Source organism: Artemia franciscana, chromosome 16, assembly GCF_032884065.1.
Source record: "Artemia franciscana chromosome 16, ASM3288406v1, whole genome shotgun sequence".
In the NCBI taxonomy this organism is placed as follows: Eukaryota; Metazoa; Arthropoda; class Branchiopoda; order Anostraca; family Artemiidae; genus Artemia; species Artemia franciscana.
This window is the reverse complement of record NC_088878.1, coordinates 3,715,560-3,734,832: the sequence shown is the minus strand read 5'-3', so window position 1 is coordinate 3,734,832 and position 19,273 is coordinate 3,715,560. Positions and strand designations below refer to the sequence as shown.

Genomic DNA, 19,273 nt, shown 5'->3' with positions numbered 1-19,273 from the left:
GCCAAATGAAAATTCGAGTTACAGGTTTACAAAATCGCTAAATTTACTCCTCACAGCGATTACCAAGTTAGGAATAACTTTGTTAGTGTATTATTGACTTGACATATCAAGACTTGACTTCCAAATGTCAATAATAGATTATTGACCTCCTCAAAAATAAAGATATTTATGTTTTATCTCCATCTTCGTTGGCATATCAATACTTCCAGGGAGGTCTCCCATGTTGTATTTCGGGACTGCTTAAACTAGTAGGGGAAGTAAATTTGTATATCATTCGTAACCGGGAGGATGTGATGATTCCAGCTAGTCCCTCGGTTCGTTCAGACTTCGGCCTGGCTGTGACTGTGGGACGTGCTTGGAACTTGGTTCCCGCTGAGATCTGGCAGTCACTAACACTTGGCTCCTTTAAGAGACAGATGAAAAGTTTCTTATTAAAGGCTTCTTATTAAATGTTTTTTATGGTTTATTTTTTTTTTCTTTTTTGGGTTGTTGTTTTGTTGGTGTTGTATCCTCAATGACGCGAGAATTTTAATTTGTATTTTATTATCGGGTGATGTGAGGGTCGCTGTTTCGTGGGGATTGCCGGTGAGTTAATTTCTTTTCCTTACATATTTATATTTAGATGTTGGTTAGTATGTTTAAGACAAGTTTTATTTCTTTATTTATTGTATCCCGTTTCTCAAATAACGGGCCATTGAGCCCTTTGGGATATTGTTTTTGTTATTGTTATTTTATGAAAATAAATAGAACTTGAACTTGACACCACATTAATAGATATCAAAATTTACACATCGCAAACTGCATATCAGGGTTTCGACTAGCAGAGGTCCGTTTAAAAAAATTTGAGATACAGAGGTAAACTTTGACTTAGGGAGGTAAATTGAAAATTAAATGGTGACTTATCTACTGAATTTCGAGTTACAAATGTGATTTGCGATTCACTTCAGCTTACAGAGGTAAAATATAATCAGAAAATCATTTCGAGTTACGAGTATTTTATCTTCGACTATGAAAGTAGCCTAATTTGTGTTTTTTTTGTATGGTAGATGTTAACATACATTTGTCAAAGGCTGCGTATCTAGACCTACTTAGCGGGAAATCTTTTTTGTAATGGGATTTAATAGAGTAGACGTTTAGTAGCAGTTAACATTATTATAATTATCAGTGGAAAATTCGTCATATACAAAAAAGGAAGGAGAATTGAGCAAAAAAAATAAATAAAAAAAGAATAAACACTAATGTTACAGTAATGCATATATGCTATAAATATAATAAATATGGAAACAAACATATACGATTTTATAATACGCAAGATCCTTAGTAGTCCAGAAGCGTCGTAAATTTGATTCAAACGTTAATCCGTTGTATAGATACAAATTATAATCAGGCAAAGAAAAAGCGAATACAAACATACAACAACAACAAATTGAAACAAAAATAAACCACAAAATAAATCTCCACAGTAAAAAAGAACAGTAAACACAAATCACTTAAATATTTTTTTAATTTATCTACATAATTACAAAATACATAAATAAATTAAAACGCATAAATATATTGTTACTGTCATAGAATGTTCCAATCTTTACTTCTATTACAGCCAAATTTTTTATGGTTTCCATTTAACTCCTTGAAAGGAAATTGGGCTCTTCAAAATCTCCCCTAAAATTAATATTCGTAAATACTCAGAAGTTAACGCGAAACGTAAACTGCTAATTTTCGTAGACGTTAATTTTTTTGCAGCAAAATTTGAATTTTAAAATCCTCGAGTTTTGTAGATTTATCCATAATTGATCGAAAGAAAATTGGAGTTTTCAAAATTGTTGCTATAATGAACGTTCGTAAATTCACAAACGTTAACAAGAAATGCAAATCATTTATTTTCATTATCGTTAACTTTCAGCTCTTAATTTTAAACATAGAAATTTAAATTTCAAGCGTTAGTTTTTTAATTAAATTTCGAACTTTAAAATCCCTGAATTTTTAGATTACTCCTTAATTCATCGCAAGAAAATTTAGTTGTTTTTTTTCGAAATCCCTTCGAAAGTTGACGTTCATAAATGTACAAACTTTAACACTAAATGTAAACCGCTAACTTTCTCAAACGTTAATTTTCAGGGAGCTTTCAGAGAAACTAATTTTTCCAAGACAAATATAGGTATATTGGAGGCACTATCTCAAGTGGCTAGTCTCATAGCTAGTGGCTATAGTGGCTATCTAGTATAGTCAAGTGGCTATCTCATAGCTATTTTCTATTTTTTCAATACTCAACGAAATGTCGTAAATCCGTAAGAATAAGCCTTTTTAGGATAATAGTTTAGTTGCTCAAAGCTGCTCATAAAGTCCTTACAAAAACTGGACTGGTTTCTCTTCCTATAATACAAATGCATTGATGTTGCAACGTAACTCTGTGGCCATTTTGAGGCCACAAAAATCTGAAATGTTGCCAAACTGATCAGCAACTATTATCGATTGGTGGTAGTTTTAACATTTACGTCCCCATCCATCTTTGTATCATTTTTATACTTCATATACTTCACTTTTAAATACGCTTTAGTCAAATTGTGCCAATTCTACTCCTTTGTAGTTTCTCTTTTCTTTTTTTTATTCTTTTTACCATTTATTTCACTCTCTTGACTGATGTTTATGAAGGTTGAACTGTGCGTTTTATACTTATTGCTATACTTCAGTTTTTATTCCTTCCCTATGCTCTCAACTTTTATTTGACTCTCTTTTTTACCTGTATCAAAGCTCAGAAAGATTTGTTTGATACCTTTACTAGAGGAGGGAGATATATTTATTGAAAAATTCCTTTTTTGGTATTTTCTTTGAAAAATAAAAAACGTCGAATTTTCCCCCTACTCCTAGAATCTGAGATATACATTTGACCCCCCTCCCCCTAAATACTCTCAACTGACGCCATTGAGCATCCATTACCCTACATATTTGGCTATGTTTAACCTCCCCGGATGTAATATGGAAAAAATAATTGACACCATTGAGCATCCATCATCTGATATACCGTGCTATGTTTAACTTCCCCGGATGTAATATATAAAGGACGACTATATATACTTGTCCAGTCGCATTCTTGCAGATATTGTTGAAACACTGTTAGCTGAGACGCTGAACTACGCTTATCAAACAGTTCGTGGTAACGACCTGTAGTAAGGAGCGACCCGGCTCAATAGTAACCAAAACTCTAAAAAATGGAATTTTGACATCAATAGCTACATCAAAAGAATCGCATTTTAGTACTGATTTTAAATATATAAATTTAATCAAGTTTAGTCTTACCCATCAAAAGTTACGAGCCTGAGAAAATTTGCCTTATTTTAAAAAATAGGGGGAAACACCCCTTAAAAATCATAGGACCTTAACGAAAATCGTATTATCAGATTCAGCGTATCAGAGAACATAATTGTCTAAGTTTCAAGATCCCATCTACAAAAATATGGAATTTGTTTGTTTTTTGTTTTTTTTTCCAGGGGTGATCGTATTGACCCAGTGGTCCTATAATCTTGCGAGAGGGCTCATTCTAACGGAAATGAAAAGTTCTAGTGCCCTTTTTTAGCGACCAAAAAAATTGGAGGGCACCTAGTCCCCCTCCCAAGCTAATTATTTTCCTAAAGTCAACGGATAAAAATTCTGAGATTTTATTCAGCGTAGTCGAAAAACCTTATAACTATGTCTTTTGAGACGACTTACTCCCCCACAGTCCCCGTGGGAGGGGCTACAAGTTACGAACTTTGACCAGTGCTTGCATATAGTAATACTAATTGGGAAGTGTAAGGACGTTTTCAGGGGGATTTTTAGGTTGGGGGACAAGAGGGGGATATGCTTGGGGAACTTTCCATCGAGGAATTTGTCATGGAAGAAGAAAATTTCCATGAAAGGAGTGCAGGATTTTCTAGCATTATTAAAAAAAAAAACAATAAAAAAATAAATACGAAAAGTTTTTCAACTGGAAGTAAGGAGCAGCATTAAAACTTAAAAAGAACAGAAATTATTACGCATATGAGGGGCTCACTATTTCAACTGATTTCAACTGTTTATTCTACGGCCTTTGTGATTCAGGGGTCATTCTTAATGAATTGGGACAAAATTTAATCTTTAGTGTAAAGAGCGAGGTACTGACGAGGGGATGAACCCCTCATATATGTAATAAAAACATGAGATTACAAAAGCTCGGAATTTGTCATGGAGGAAGAAAATTTCCATGAAGGGAGTGCAGGATTTTCTTGCATTATTAAAAAAAAAATGAAAGAATAAATACGAAAAGTTTTTTCAACTGGAAGTAAGGAGTAGCATTAAAACTTAAAAAGAACAGAAATTATTACGCATATGAGGGGCTCACTATTTCACTGATTTCAACTATTTATTCTACGGCCTTTGTGATTCAGGGGTCTTTCTTAATGAATTGGGACAAAATTTAATCTTTAGTGTAAAGAGCGAGGTACTGAGGAGGGGATGAACCCCTCATATATGTAATAAAAACATGAGATTACAAAAGCTCGTTACGTAAGCTAATCTATAAGTTACGTTTATCTTTTACTAATTAAAACATTCGTAAAAAATTTAAAGTTTCAGTTGCCTTTTTAAGTAACCAAAAAATCGCAGGGCAACTAGGCTTCCTCCGCCGTTCCCTTTTTTTTCTCAAAAATCATTCGATCAAAACTATGAGAAAGCCATTTAGACAAAAAAAAACTTTCAAATTTCGTGTTAATTATTCCTCTGCGGAGACCCAAAATCAAAACATGCATTGATTCAAAAACTTTCAGAAATAAAATGAAAAAACAGGTTTTTTTAGCTGAAAGTAAGGAGCGAAATTAAAACTTAAAACGAACAGAATTTACTTCGTATATGAAAGGGGCTGCTTCCTCATGAACGCCCCGCTCTTTATGCTAAAGTTTTTTACTGTTTTAAAAAGCAGAGTTGAGAGAAAGAGTCAAACTTTTGCGTTTGTTGGTACATTATGAACTTTCTAAAAATATTTATTGGTTTTACTGTCGCAAAACTGGAAAAACTGACATATTTTTTTTCAATTTTTAGGCTCAAAACGTCCAAAATATGGACGGAATATCATTCATGTGAATTCTGCTTGAGACCTAACTTTGACTAGGCTTGACTAAATCTTTTAAACCAGCACTGCTTAATGATTAGTTTAGAAATAAGAATGAAATCTTTAACAATCTAATGTTCAAGTAACAAAGCATTGCTAAAACCAGTTTCTACATTTGAGCAACAGAATTCATGTACAACTACCATTTCTCTAAAAAAATAGAATAGGTTATTCCACTAGTAGATGAAGAACTAAAGAATTATTACTAAAAGTCGGTATGTGCAATAAAGTGCTTGTGCACGCGATTTTTTTTTCTCTTCATTTATTTCTTGCTTCAGCTAGTGAATCACTACACATCTACTTAGCGAATCACTGCCTAGTATTATTGCACACCTACATTTTGAATTACTCTCTAGTGAATCACTACGCATCTACATAGCGAATCATTACTTAGTGAATCACTAGACACCTGCATTTTGAATTACTGCCTAGTGAATCACTACACATCTACGTAGCGAATGACTACCTAGTGAATCACTATATAGGGAATCACTACTACGTTTTAGACTAGATATAGCGTAAAGTGTTTGCTGTCACCTCGTGATAAACAGCTGAAATCTATCTGTGATTCTGATGTGATTTTGATTTATAATTACGTTTATAATTATAAACATATTTATAATTACGTTTATAATTATAAACATATTTATAATTATATTAATTTTTTATAGTTTTATGCAATTAAGTCATAATTTACAATTTATAAAATTATAAGATTATACGATTTATAAAAAAATATAATGTTTATAAGATGTATAGACAATTATAAGATTTCATATACAGTTAAAGTTTATCCAGTGATTGCATTTTTCGCTAAATAATTTTATTATTAATAATTTATATTAATATTAATTAATAATATTAATAATTAATATTAATATTAATTAATATTAATAATTTATCCGGTTCCCCATTTCTTTCATATAATAAGAAGGAAAAACTGCAATTCATTGAGAACTTCATGGAAGCTGCATTAGCTTCAAAATCTTTTTTACTTCATCCGTTCTAACTAATTAAAAAGAATTCCAAACGCCCAAATTTATGAAAATCTTCAACATCTTTTTTCTCCATCCGTACTAACTAATTAAAAAGAATTTAAAATGTCCAAATTTATGAAAAATCTTCAAAATCTTTTTTACCTCATCCGCACTAACTAATTAAAAAGAAATTAAAACGCCCAAATTTATGAAAATCTTCAAAATCCTTTTCACTTCATCCGTACTGACTAATTAAAAGATTTCAAAACGCCCAAATTTATGAAAATCTTCAAAATCTTTTTTACTTCATCCATACTGACTAATTAAAAAAGAATTCAAAACGTCCAAATTTATGAAAATCTTCAAAATCTTTTTTACTTCATCCGGACTTACTAATTAAAAAAGAATTCAAAACGCCCAAATTTATGAAAATCTTCAAAATCTTTATCCGTACTAACTAATCAAAAGAATTCAAAACGCCCAAATTTATGAAAAATCTTCATAATCTTTTTTACCTCATCCGCACTTACTAACTAAAAAGAATTCAAAACGCCCAAATTTATAAAAATCTTCGAAATCTTTTTTACTACTTCCATACTGACGAATTAAAAAAATTCAAAACGCCCAAATTTATGACCATTAAAACTACTGAGCTCATCAAAAATCAGAACTAAATGGAGTCTTAAATTTTAACACTTTTTCGGAGATAAATGAAAAAAGTTTAAGTTTTTCTGCTAGCCTTGATATATCGCCTTAAATGTGTCTCAACTACTGCGGGGGGAAATATTACAAGATGCGAGCAGGAAAATATCTACATTGGACAAATTTCTCATTTAGGCTAAATAAGGTTAAATATCTTCGATTGTGAGTCATATTTACGAAACTAGATTTCCAAATTATTGTCATTGTTTTGTCTCAAAATTTTTGTCGGATATTACAGAAACTCTTGTCATGTTCCTTCTATTATACCTAAATAAACGGTCTTCCTCTGGATCTTCAATTTTTCCTTTTAAATTTTGGTTTTATTATCCTTAAATGGATGTACTTTTTCTGGATTGTTAAATTTTGGTTTTTGTATTTTGACTAAAAATTTTTGTTCTGCTATACTTAAATAAAGGGACTCCTTCTGGATCGTTGGATTTTGTTTTTTTTTTGTAAATTTTGGTTCCAATATCCTCAAATTAACTCTTTTTGGATTGTTAAATTCTGGTTTTTGTATTTTGGTTTTAAATTTCAATGGTAAGTCAAGGGAATTCTCTGGATCATCAAATTTTGGTTTTGTAGTTTGGTTGTGAATTTTGTTCTCTTATGCATAAATGAAGGGACTTTTTCTGAATCGTCAAATTTTGGTTTTTGTAATTTGGTTGTAAATTTTGGTTCTATTACACTTAACTAAAGGAACTTTTTCTCGATCGTCAAATTTTGGTTTTTAAATGTTGCTTATAAATTTTGGTTTTATTACACTTAAATGAAGGGACATTTTCTGGTCATCAAATTTTGGTTTTTCTATTTTAGATTAAATTTTGGCTCTTTTTTTCTTAAATAAAAGCACTTTTTCAGGATTGTTAGATTTTGGTTTTGTATTTTGGTTGTATATTTTAGTTATATTATAATTCAATCAAGGGAATTTTTCTGAATCGTTAAATTTTCAATTTTGTATTTTGTTTTCAAATTTTGGCTTTTGTGTGTTGGTTCTAAATTTCTTTCTCTTTTATACTTGAATCAAGGAACTTTGTCTGGACTGTCAAATTTTGGTTTTTGTACCCTAATACTGAGTTATAATTAGTTTTGTTTTGTCTTAGGTATAGGAGTATCAGCTTACCCCGTAATTCATCTTGCCAGCAACGGTTTCTTGGTCGGAGATCTTAGTGAGTCTTGTGCCATTTTAGCTTAAAATTCAATAGCATGTTTGGACATAAAAGGTCAATGCAGCTGAACTTAAGGCGCTTTTTAACCTTATCGCTCTTTCAGTCTTCATCTTTTGTTTCGTCTTCCTTTTATGAATTCTATTCACAGTCTAGTTTATATTTTAATTTGTTATGCTTTTTAATCAAATAATTTGTTTTATTTATGAATTTTTACGAATGAATAAAAGGGTAATAGATTGGCAAATATAGGAAAAAACTGAAAAAACTGTTCTTCGGTCTTGTGCTACCCAACTTATTTTTAACCTTAAAAATGTTTTTTTACTATTATTAACTATATTATATTGTTATATTCACTATATGACTATAAAGTAATAAACTGTATTAACTGTAATAAAAACTTAATTTTTAACCTTAAAAATATATTGCCAAAAAAAAGTGAGATCTCTGCTACCTCATGTCTCTTAGGTAGCTGCCTCTCTTGGTGTTATATCGCAATCTTAGGGGTTATATTTTGCATGTCAAGGCAAGGAACAAGGAAGCGAACGGCTTTAAATTTTTTTCTTTTTTTCAATATATTCTATTTTACATTTTTATACAACAACATCATTTTATAATGCATTTTAGAGTTCCAAGGAACGTTCACAAATACGTTCAGAAGTTCAGAAGTTTAAAAGTTCAGTAGTTCAGAAGTTTAAATGAACCAATGGTCGATGCGTGCTAAATATGGAATGGGATGATGGGCTAAAGGATTTAGTATTCTACGGAAAAATTTTTATTTCTGCTTATTTCATCTTGGTTTTGGTTTTATTTATTTCTGATGAGAAAAAATGGACACTTCATTAAATTTTGAATTTATATCATGTTTTTTTATTTGCAAAAGTTTGGCTAAACAAAAACTAAATTTTCAAAATTTACCTTTATTAAAATGAAGATAAAGTTGGATGATGGCCTTACGTTTTTTCAGGAGACTTTCTTATCATTCTCTCTCTCTTTCTCTCTCTCTCTCTCTCTCTCTCTCTCTCTCTCTCTCTCTCTCTCTCTCTCTCTCTCTCTCTCTCTCTCTCTCTCTCTCTCTCTCTCTCTCTTTTTTTTTTCTTTCTTTCTTTCTTTCTTTATTAATTTCTTTCTCTTTTCTCTCTCTCTGAGTAAAGAAAAAATGTAACGTGTGTATAGTTCTACGTAGCTTCCTGTAAATACGCTGGCTTTTAAGCTGCTGCTATCAGGCAGCAGCTAATGCACCTGGCAGCGTTGTAGAAAGTTATTCCTCAATCCTATTTAGCCTTTTGGCGCTCCAGTCAAGTAGCTGCACATAGTATTGGTGGCACTCTGGCACTATTTAAGTGATCATGATAATGTGTGATGATGTGTGGGAACCATGTTTTGGTTTCCCACCGCAGTTAAGGTCTCTGTAACATATCAAAATCATCTGTTGCTGGAATAGCCAATTCGTTTTATCTTGAAGTTATTTAGTTGAAAAATTGACCTGCTAAATTCCGATCAGGATAATTTTTGAAATATATTGCAAAAAACTTATTTTGTGATAGATTATTTTATTATCTTCGTTCAGTCTGTTTCGATGGCAACATAAAAAAAACGATCTTCTTTTACTGCTAGTGATTTGAATAATTCCAAAACTCGAAATCCATTCCTTTTTAGATTTCACTTTTTTCATGTAGCTGTTCATAATCTTATACATACTGTGTTGATTGCACTATTGCTGAATTGATTTGAATGATTTGATTGAGGTGATTTGAATGATTCAATATTTGAAATCTTCTATTTTCCATGGCACTTATTTTATTTACCTGTTTATACTGTGGTGGTGGCAGCATTCTTCTTGTGAAGGTTTTTTTAAGCGATTTTTTATGTTTCTTTGCTTTTAAAGTTTTTTCTACCAAAGACCACGAAATTGCATATGTTCTTTTTCTTTAAAAATTGTATTCGTGACTTTTCATAATTTTTTAAGATATATGGTTGTTTAAGTTTCTGCTTAACCAATTTAAACAATCAGATTAATTTTCACTGTTCATGGTACATTTAAGCAAAATTTATGGATGGATTTGATCATACTGCCTAATTTTTTGCTGTTTCGAATGATAAAGGGTCTTTGTCAGATCTATATTTTTACCAGATAAAAATTTTGAATTTTTATCATTCTAGCGCTCTACATATGACATTTTTTTTTCTGGGTTTTTCAGCCAATATTGTGTCCAGCTCCAGTGCTATATTCAGTCGTAAGATATTGTTTCTAATACAGGGCCCAGGCAAGGCTGCCATCCGGTGACAAAAAATCACTATTGATTTCCTGGTTTATTTAGTGATTTTTATCAATAATTTAGTGATTTTTGTTGAAATTTAGAAATTTTTCAGTTTTGACAATATAAAAAATCACTAGTAATAGTGATAAATCACTAGGGGTGGCAACATCGGGTCCAGGGCTCAATTCCTGCTACCGCAAGGTTAGGTGGCAGGCTTGCTACCTGTCTCTGAAAAAAACTTAAACGTCGATTTGACGTCCGATTCGGCTTAAGTACCTTTTTTCTTGTGCATTGCTGCTGCATCACATAGGTCTTCATCTTATAACCAAAGGCTTTAGTGTGGATGACAGGGGGAGTGTAATGTTTCTCAGATTATACTTTTATGAAACTCAGGCACCTATAAATAAAGCATATAAGCAAAAGCGACACAAGCAAATAAACCAAAGTAAGCAAGCAAAAGAAAGTAACATCACATATTACTACATTCTCTTTCTCCCAAATGCGTTTATTTTTCTTGCACAATAGCTTTAAAGAGGTGCGTTTGGCTCACACCTCTTTTCACCGCTACGAACGCAAGAGGAAGCAAAAAAAAAACAATACACCAGAAAATCAACATCAATGTAGAGAATGAAACTTCACGGTCAGACGGCGCTATGCTGCGTTTTCGCCTGTTCATGAAAACAATGTTGATAAGCACTGGTACACTTCTAGCTTGCCCTTATTATAGCACTATCATAGATTCAGGAGAGAGGGCGGCTTCACTATCCTGCCTGCTTGCGTCACGGTTGAGCAGGAACTAGGTGGCATCTGTAGGATGGTGGGTTTGCTGTGATTTTAGGGAATTGGGATATTTGCAAATTGTCCATTCTCAAGGGGTTCAGTACTTTGGTTCAGTGTGGGGCTTGATTGTGGGATATGAAGTGGCCTGATATGCAGCCTATTCCTTCTTAAAGCCGTGCCCGTTTCGGGCAAAACCCAGTATGACCTGAGGATAGCTGCCGAGCTAACCACTTGGGCGCTCTCCCAGATGCCATCTGGATGTATTTCTAGGACGTACTGTGTCACCTCAATGGAGTGGTCTCAGTAGCTTTGTGTGCAGGTCATGGTACGCCCTCTGCTGCGCTTGTGCTGCTTGGTGGTGCTGGACGAATTTAGGGGTAAATACGAACTTCTTGACCAGTTGCTTAGGCACACATGAGATGGTGGATCACATGGCCCATCAACAACAGTGAGGGAGTAGCGAATCTATCCACTGGAGTATTCCTGTAGTCGCGAAGTCCTAGATAAGGGTCGTCGCCTGTTTCCACAGCCTTTTCATAGTCTGCTTGCACGTCTTGACTGTTTTCTCATAAGGCCGTTTGATTGTGGGAAGTGAGGGTTTGAGATCTGATGTTGGATTCCCCAGCCCTCTGTGAATTTTTGAAACTCGGGTAATGTGTGCTGAGTAGCATTGTCTGACATGAGGGAGAAGTGTATGCCATGTCTGGCGAAGTGTGCTTTCAGTTTTGAGATGACCTCGCTTGTAGTCATATTTTTCAGCTTGTCCACTTCAAAGAACCTGTTGTGGTAGTCAACAAGGATCAGGTAGTTTGAACCTTTTCAGGTAAAGATGTCTATAGCAATGTGCCTCTTGGGTAGCAACAATATATCTGTGGATATGAGGGGCTCCTTCTGGTTGCTGTTTCCGACTTTCTGACATGCAGAGTATCTTAGAACGATTCTTTCATTGTCTGCATTCAGGCCTGGCCAGTAGACGATCATTCTTGCTTCCTGTTTCGTTTTTTCAATGCCGAAGTGGCAAGTGTGTTACTGGTTCAGAATTTTTGAGGTCAGCTTTTCAGGTACAAGTATTCTTTCTCCCTTGAGGATGAGGCCGCCGTCAACTGTTAGTTCATATTTTATTGTCCAGTAGGACAAGAGATCATTGCTGCAGAGCTTCCGAGTTTTTGGTCCTCCAATTTTGATAGTATTTGTTAGTTGGCTGAGCTGGGGGTCTTTGCATTTTTCTTTTGCAATTTCTCCTAGCTTTGCATCACTGACCGGAAGGAATCTCAAAATCTGATGGATGTAGATTTTGAACTCTTGATGTAATATCTCATCGGTGTCTGGCAAATGTAGCCTAGACCGAGTGTCGGCAACTGGAATGTCAGTGCCAGGTCGGTAGGTGAGCGTCAGGTCATAAGGTTTGATCTGTAGCAGCATCTGTTGAATTCTTGCTAGTGCTTTCTGTAGGGGCTTGGAGACTATGTTTTCCAGGGGCCTGTGGTCAGTTGTGGCATTCATTTTTCTGCCACAGAGATAGTGGTGGAAGTGCTAACAACCAAATACAATTGCATATAACTCCTTCTGTAGTTGAGAGTACTTCTGCTCAGTCTTGTTCAAGGATCTAGAGGCATAAGCAGTGACATTGTTAATACATGACAGGTATGCTCCGAGACCGTGGGAAGAGGTATCAACTGTGAGATCAATGGAGCTGCATGATGGGTCAAAGAAAGATAGATTTGACACTTTTATTTTTTTATTTCCCTCGGGGCTTCTTGGTGTTTTTCTCCCCAGATCAACTTGTTCTGTTTTGCATGTCACGAAGTTCCTTGTTTGTTGAGGAGAGGTTTGGTATTTATTTGGCTAAAAAGTTTAGCATGCCAAGAAGAGTAGCTAGCTCATCGTTGTTGGTTGGGCTGGGTATTTCGTTGATGGCTCTCAGCTTTTCGGGGTCAGGTTTTAATCCTCTAGCGCTGACGATATGTCCAGAGTATGGTACACTGTACATTTTTCCTTGTTTAACCGGACACCGTGTATTCTTGCTCTTTCTAGGATAGCAAGGAGGCAATTTTCGAGCTCTTCAATTGTTGCTGCGTAGATTAATAGGTCATCAACAATCACCACAAAACCTTCAAGACCTTCAAATGTTTCTTCAGTTTTCCTTTGGAATTCATCTTGGGCTGGTACTGTCCCAAATGGCATTCTTTTGAAGCCATATCTGCATAGATAGTGTTGAAGGTTGTCATAAGGGAAGCTTCTGTGTCTATAATGAGTGACCGATAGCCCGATCTGGCGACCATCTTGCTAGAGTACTTGGCTCCTTGTTATTATATAGTTGCGTCTTAAAGTGTAGGTGTGGGATAGAATGGGAGCATGATTGCCTTGTTCAGATCAGTGGGTCTATCTCAGACTGCCATCTTTTTTTCAACAGTTACTATTGAATTTACCCATTCTTTGGGTGTGGTAACTTCTTCAATGATTCCTTCTTGTTCCATTCGATTGAGCTCCTGTTTTTTGTGTATCTCAAAGAGAAGACTTTCTGGCTGGATGAACTTTCGGAAAGGCACCTTCTTTCAGGTGGAAGTAGTATTCACCCTCAAGTTTTCCTATGCCTTGGAATACATCTTTGAATTGTTCAATAGTGTTAATATTTGTCTTTTGGGTTTGTTCACATTCAGGACCAGTTTGAATAGATTCAGATCAATACTTAAGATCAGATCAGGAACCTGGCATAGGAACAGAATCTATTTCGACTGTATAGAACTGCAGCTTGAATGGTACTTGAGATTGGTAGCTGCCCATGACCTGACATGTTCCTCTGACTGGGATTCTTGATCCACAGTAGCTTGTTAGTTTTTGGGCAGTTGGTTTGATTTCTGGTGGTGGTTTTATGGTGTCAAAGTACTTAACAGGAAGTATATTTGCCTGAGTCCCAGTGTCCAGTTTGAATTGTTTAAGTTCAGTGTGATAAATGCCTCATCTCTGCTGTCTGACTGATCCACCATATGTAGAAACACCTCGTCTGTTGGTTGTACCTGTCAAAATGTTAACGCCTTTTGCAATTTTGCGCAATCGAGCAAAGTGGTTGAGTTTGTTGCACTTGGTGTTTCCCTTAGTTGGGCACACGTGGGCTGGAGAATATGCTCCTCCACAGAAGTAACACTCCCTAGGTTTTCGTTCTGTTTTGTGTCTTTCATCTTGCTTAGGTGGTTTTTAGCGTTTGCTTTTCTGGATAGCGTCAATTTCTTTTTTTATCTGAAATTCCTTTCCTTCAAATGTTCGCAACTGTGACTGGGCTATTTCGTATGGACGGCACTTCTGCTCGGCAATTTGTAGAGCAAGAGATTTTCCTTCCACGATCAGACGCTCTCTGATTCGTGTATCTCTGATGCCAACACTATACAATCTCTCATTATTTTGTCAGGGCTGGTATATGCACAAGGTTTTACCAGTCTCTTCAGTTTTGTTATGAAGTTTTCCACACTCTCGTTTTCTAACTGTTCTCTCTTGCGGAATACAAATCGAACAAACAAGCTGTTTGCCCTTAGTGTAGCATATTCTCTGAATTTTGTAAGGTATGGTTGAGTTTCGTTATTTTCTTGATCCGCGAATGTGAATGTTCCAAAGATTTTGCGTGCCTTGTTACCTGTCCAGATTAGGAGGTATGCACACATTAATTTTTCTGTCTTTCCTGAAAGTGGTCCATCAAACATTAGATTTACGTATTTCTCAAATCTACTCCATTCATCTGCCAGGCGTGGGGCATTCCAGTTGATGCTTGGTTGTTCAACATCCATGGTGAAGGCTGTCTTCTTGTCTGTGGTTACTTAAAGGTTGATTATTATCGTTAGGTTGATTGGTGATTGCACTTCTGACTAATGTTTTTGAGATCATAATTTTATTAAACCCAGGCACTTATAAATAAGAATATGAGCAAAAGCAACAAAAGCAAATAAACAAAAACAAGCAATTAAAAGAAAGCAACATCACATATTGCTAGAGGCAGGAGAGAAGGGGCATGATAAGTATCGGTACCTAGGTACACTTGTTTACAAGTTTGTCGAGTGTTTTGGCTGCTATAAATGAACGAATAAGACAATTCTATTTATCCATTTTAGTTTTCGAGTAGATACATATGAATTGGGCATGTATCCACTATCTCAAAGCACAGCCGCTTCTTTTGAAGCAGCTGGAAGAACTGTTCAGGCAGATTCCTCTGCTCCAGCACCATTCATCGTTCCAGCTGATACTTTAGTTGTTACAACTAATGATTAACCGGCTTTTTCTGCGATAGAAACTTTTTTTTTTCTATCAATGTTACCAGCTGAAGAACCTTTTTCAGTGAAAGCTTAACGAGTATATCCATGCTTTGTCTCCTCGTTTTAACGGTGGCTTTTCTTTCAAAGAAAGACATAAAATCGTTGTTGTTCCCATCAACGTTCCCGTTGTTCCCATATTGTTCCCACTGTTGTTTGGAATTGACAGTCTAGTCCCTGCTTCGCAATCTGGGGTTACGAAGTCACTATTTCTGTTGATGCCAGTTCACCTATCCTATATCTTTGAAGTCTTTAATTGTTTATCTTTATCTAGTTTTGTCATTAGGTCCCTAAATTCTTGACTTCTGCACAATTAACAGAATGGTATGAAACTGCGTATATATTATGACGAAAGCCCGAAACTTGATGAATGTTGACATTCACCGGTGAAAGTCCAAAATAAGGATATTTGACAGATATTTCGGACATAAACCAAGTGACTATGTGTTTGTTGACATTCACCAAGCACTTATGATGAATGTTGAGCATTTCTGAGATTTATATTTCTATGATTCTAACCTATATCTGAGATTTATAACCTAACCTTTTACCATTAAACCTTGCATAAGACTCACAAAGCTGACTAATCAAGTAATTAATTTCTTAATTTTTTAATTACTGGACAGTAATTAAATAATGGGAATACATGTCGGTTTTATTGCTCTTTTGTTCGTTGTTTTTATTTATACTTCCCTGATCTGATCTTTATGCAACATACATTATTTATTGTATTGATCTTTTCAGCACTGTTAAACCTTTAACGAATCAACTTCGGTTTGGTAAGCTCTCCCTTGAGGAGGAGCTACGACCAAGTTTAGAGGATTCATTGAATAGTCGACATCTCATTGACGATAGTCTCATTGGAGAGTAAGTGATTTTTTTTTTTTTTTTTTTTTTTTTTTTTTTTTTTTTTTTTTTTTTTTTTTTTTTTTTTTTTTTTTTTTTTTTGACAACTCGTTTTTTTAATTTTCAACCTCTCAAGATAAAAATAGAAAAAATCTAATAATTTTGCCCTTTAAATTTCATTATTTTTTTATCCGGGTCACTTGTTCATTTTCAACCGCTCAAGACAAAAATAGGGAAAATAGAATAATTTTGCCCTTTAAATCTCATTGGAGAGTAAGTTTTAAAACCTAAAACGAACAGAAATTACTCCATATATGAAAGAGGCTTTTTCCTTCCTAAACGCCCCGCTCTTTACGCTAAAGTTTGTCCCTTCCTCACAACTCTACTTTTTATAACAATAAAAAAAATTTAGAGTAAAGAGCGGGGCGTTTAGGAGGGAACAGCTCCTTTCATATACGGAGTATTTTCTATTTGTTTTAAGTTTTAATGTCGCTCCTGACTTTCATTTGAAAAAACTTGTTTTGTTTTTTTATTTAATTTCTGAACTTTTTGAATTAATACATGTTTTGATTTTGCCTCTCCGCACATGAATAATTAAAACGAAATTTGCATATTAATTTTTTTTGTGGCTAAATGGCTTTCTCATAGTTTTGATCGGACGATTTTGAGAAAAAAAGGGTGGGGTAGGAGGCCTATTTGCCCTCCGATTTTTCGGTTAACTCTAGAACTTTTAATTTTTTTACGAACGTTTTTACTAGTGATAAATATATGTAGCTTACGAATTAACTCACGTAACGAGCTTCTATATTCGTATATTTTTGTTACGGATATGAAAGGGTTCGCCCCTCGTCAATACCTCGCTCTTTAGACTAAAGCTTAAATTTTATCCCAATTCTTTAAGAATGACCCCTGAATCACAGAGGTCGTAGAATAAATAGTTGAACTTACAAAAAATACTTTAATGTAAAGGGCGAGGTATTTAGGAGGGGATGAACCTTTTCTGCTTATTTTAAGTTTTAATCCTGCTTCTTATATCCAATTGAAAAAACGTTTTCATATTAGTTTTTTCATTGTTTTTTTTAAAGTATGCTATAAAATCCTGCGGCCCCTTCATGGAATTTCTCTTCCTCCATGATAAATTGTCCATGGAAAGATCAACCGACGTAGCCCCCTCCCCTTGACCCCCTCCTCCCAACCAGAAATAATCCCCCTGAAAACGTCTGTACACTTCCCAATAAACATTTCTATATGTAAACAATGTTCAAAGTTTGTTACTTGCAGTCCCTCCTTCGTGGACTATGGAGGAGTAAGTCACCCTCAAAGACATAGTTATCAGGTTTTTCGACTATGCTGAACAAAATGGATATATCAAAATTTTGATCCGGTGACTTGTTGAAAAAATGAGCGTGGGAGGGGGCCTAGGTGCTCTCCAATTTTTGGGTCACTTAAAAAGGGCACTAGAACTTTTAATTTTCGTTAGAATGAGCCCTTTTGCGACATTTTAGGACCGCTGGGTCGATACGATCACCATTGAACAAAAAAAAACACGCACCCGTAATTGGTTTTCTGGCAAAAAATATGAAATTCTGGGATTTTATTATTTTTGTTAAGATACTATGACGTTTAAGGGGTGTTTCCCCTATTCTCTGAAATAAGGTGAATTTTCTTAGGCTCTTAACTTTTGATTGGCAAGACTAAATTTGATGAAACTTATCTATTTAAATTCAGCACAAGAATCCAATTCCTTTGATGTATCTATTTGTATCAAAATCCCGTGTTTTAAGAGTTTTGGTCACTATTGAGCCGGGTTGCTCCTTACTACAGTTTATTACCACGAACTGTTTGATGAACAGAAAACTGGGAAGTAAAGGAGAGTTGCTTCCGGAATGGTGTTGAAAAAATAAGAGCACTAAACAAAATGTAATTATGTTGTTCTGTATGAATATCGTTGTTTTTACTGTGATACTTTAGTTTATCTGCTGATAACGATCACTGTGTATGTAACCGAAATACCCAGAGATTTTGTCTTTGTTTTCACTGTGATAAAAGGAGTTATCCCTATTTGAACGGGTATTTGTGCATTTTTTTTTTGTTTTGCTATTTTAACCCACCTCAGTCTTATTAATTTTCTACCGCCCAAGAAAAAAAATACAAAAAATCTAACAGTCTGTTTTAGCTCTAATCCTGTTCCTCCGTCGGGAACACTCCATTGGTTCCTGACTTTCATTTGAAAAAAAACTTGTTTTGTTTTTTTCTTTAATTTCTGAACTTTTTGAATTGATACATGTTTTGATTTTGCCTCTCCGCACATGAATAATTAAAACGAAATTTGCATATTAATTTTTTTTGTGTATAAGTGGCTTTCTCATAGTTTTGATCGGACGATTTTGAGAAAAAAGGGGTGGGGTAGGAGGCCTATTTGCCACTCCATTGGTTCCAATTTTTAGAGGGCCATGTTTGTAGATTCCTCCCCCCCCCCATCCCTTTTGTAGGGGCCGTTTTTTGTGTCTTTGTATGCACTATATTCATTGCACTTACTCCAAATGTATAGCTCTGCGTAATAAACCCCGCTAATAAAATTTATTCATATTGAATTAAACAAACTCTAAATATATGACACAGGATCTTAACGAAAGTTTCTTGGCTTATAAGTGAGGGGAAAATACAAGGATAATTTAAACATCAAATCAGAAAAAAAAACTTCGAGGATTACTAGAACACTCAGGAAAAAAAACAGTCTATTCTAGTAAATTTTTCTTTTAACGGAAGGCCTCCCAAATGCGTGTTTTACTGATTTGTGTTTTATTCGTTAAATTTATTGTTAATTTATGTGGATTTCTTTTGTAGTTATTCTTCATCTGCTACTAATAGTCTTCCCTCGCCATCCAGTTCGACGCCAAGCTCTCCTGCATTGATTCGGGCTATTGTCAACAGGTAAATTGTTTTTTCCCTTTTGCACATTGTCTTTCTCCGTTGCATATTGACATGGAACTATCCGTTAAATTAATTGGTTATAATTGTTGCCTCGAATATGATATATTTAATTTTTCTGATCTTTTTGTTTCAATATAAATACATTATATAATTATATACATGAAAAAGAGTCTTATTTTGTTGTTAAGGG

The 19,273-nt window shown here is 34.6% G+C and overlaps 1 protein-coding gene across 5 annotated transcripts in view; it reads left to right on the top strand.

Moving 5' to 3' along the window:
• The window catches only part of LOC136036921 (ras-specific guanine nucleotide-releasing factor RalGPS2-like), a 147,499-nt gene that overhangs the window by 104,177 nt on the left and 24,049 nt on the right, over nucleotides 1-19,273 (top strand). For 3 of the 5 annotated variants that reach the window (XM_065719300.1, XM_065719304.1, XM_065719303.1), the window contains 3 exons: nucleotides 7,902-7,967; nucleotides 16,048-16,170; nucleotides 18,997-19,083. In XM_065719300.1, the coding sequence (XP_065575372.1) occupies nucleotides 7,902-7,967; nucleotides 16,048-16,170; nucleotides 18,997-19,083 (276 nt within the window). The remainder of the gene's footprint in view (nucleotides 1-7,901; nucleotides 7,968-16,047; nucleotides 16,171-18,996; nucleotides 19,084-19,273) is intronic. The other 2 variants (XM_065719301.1, XM_065719305.1) reach the window with 1 other exon arrangement.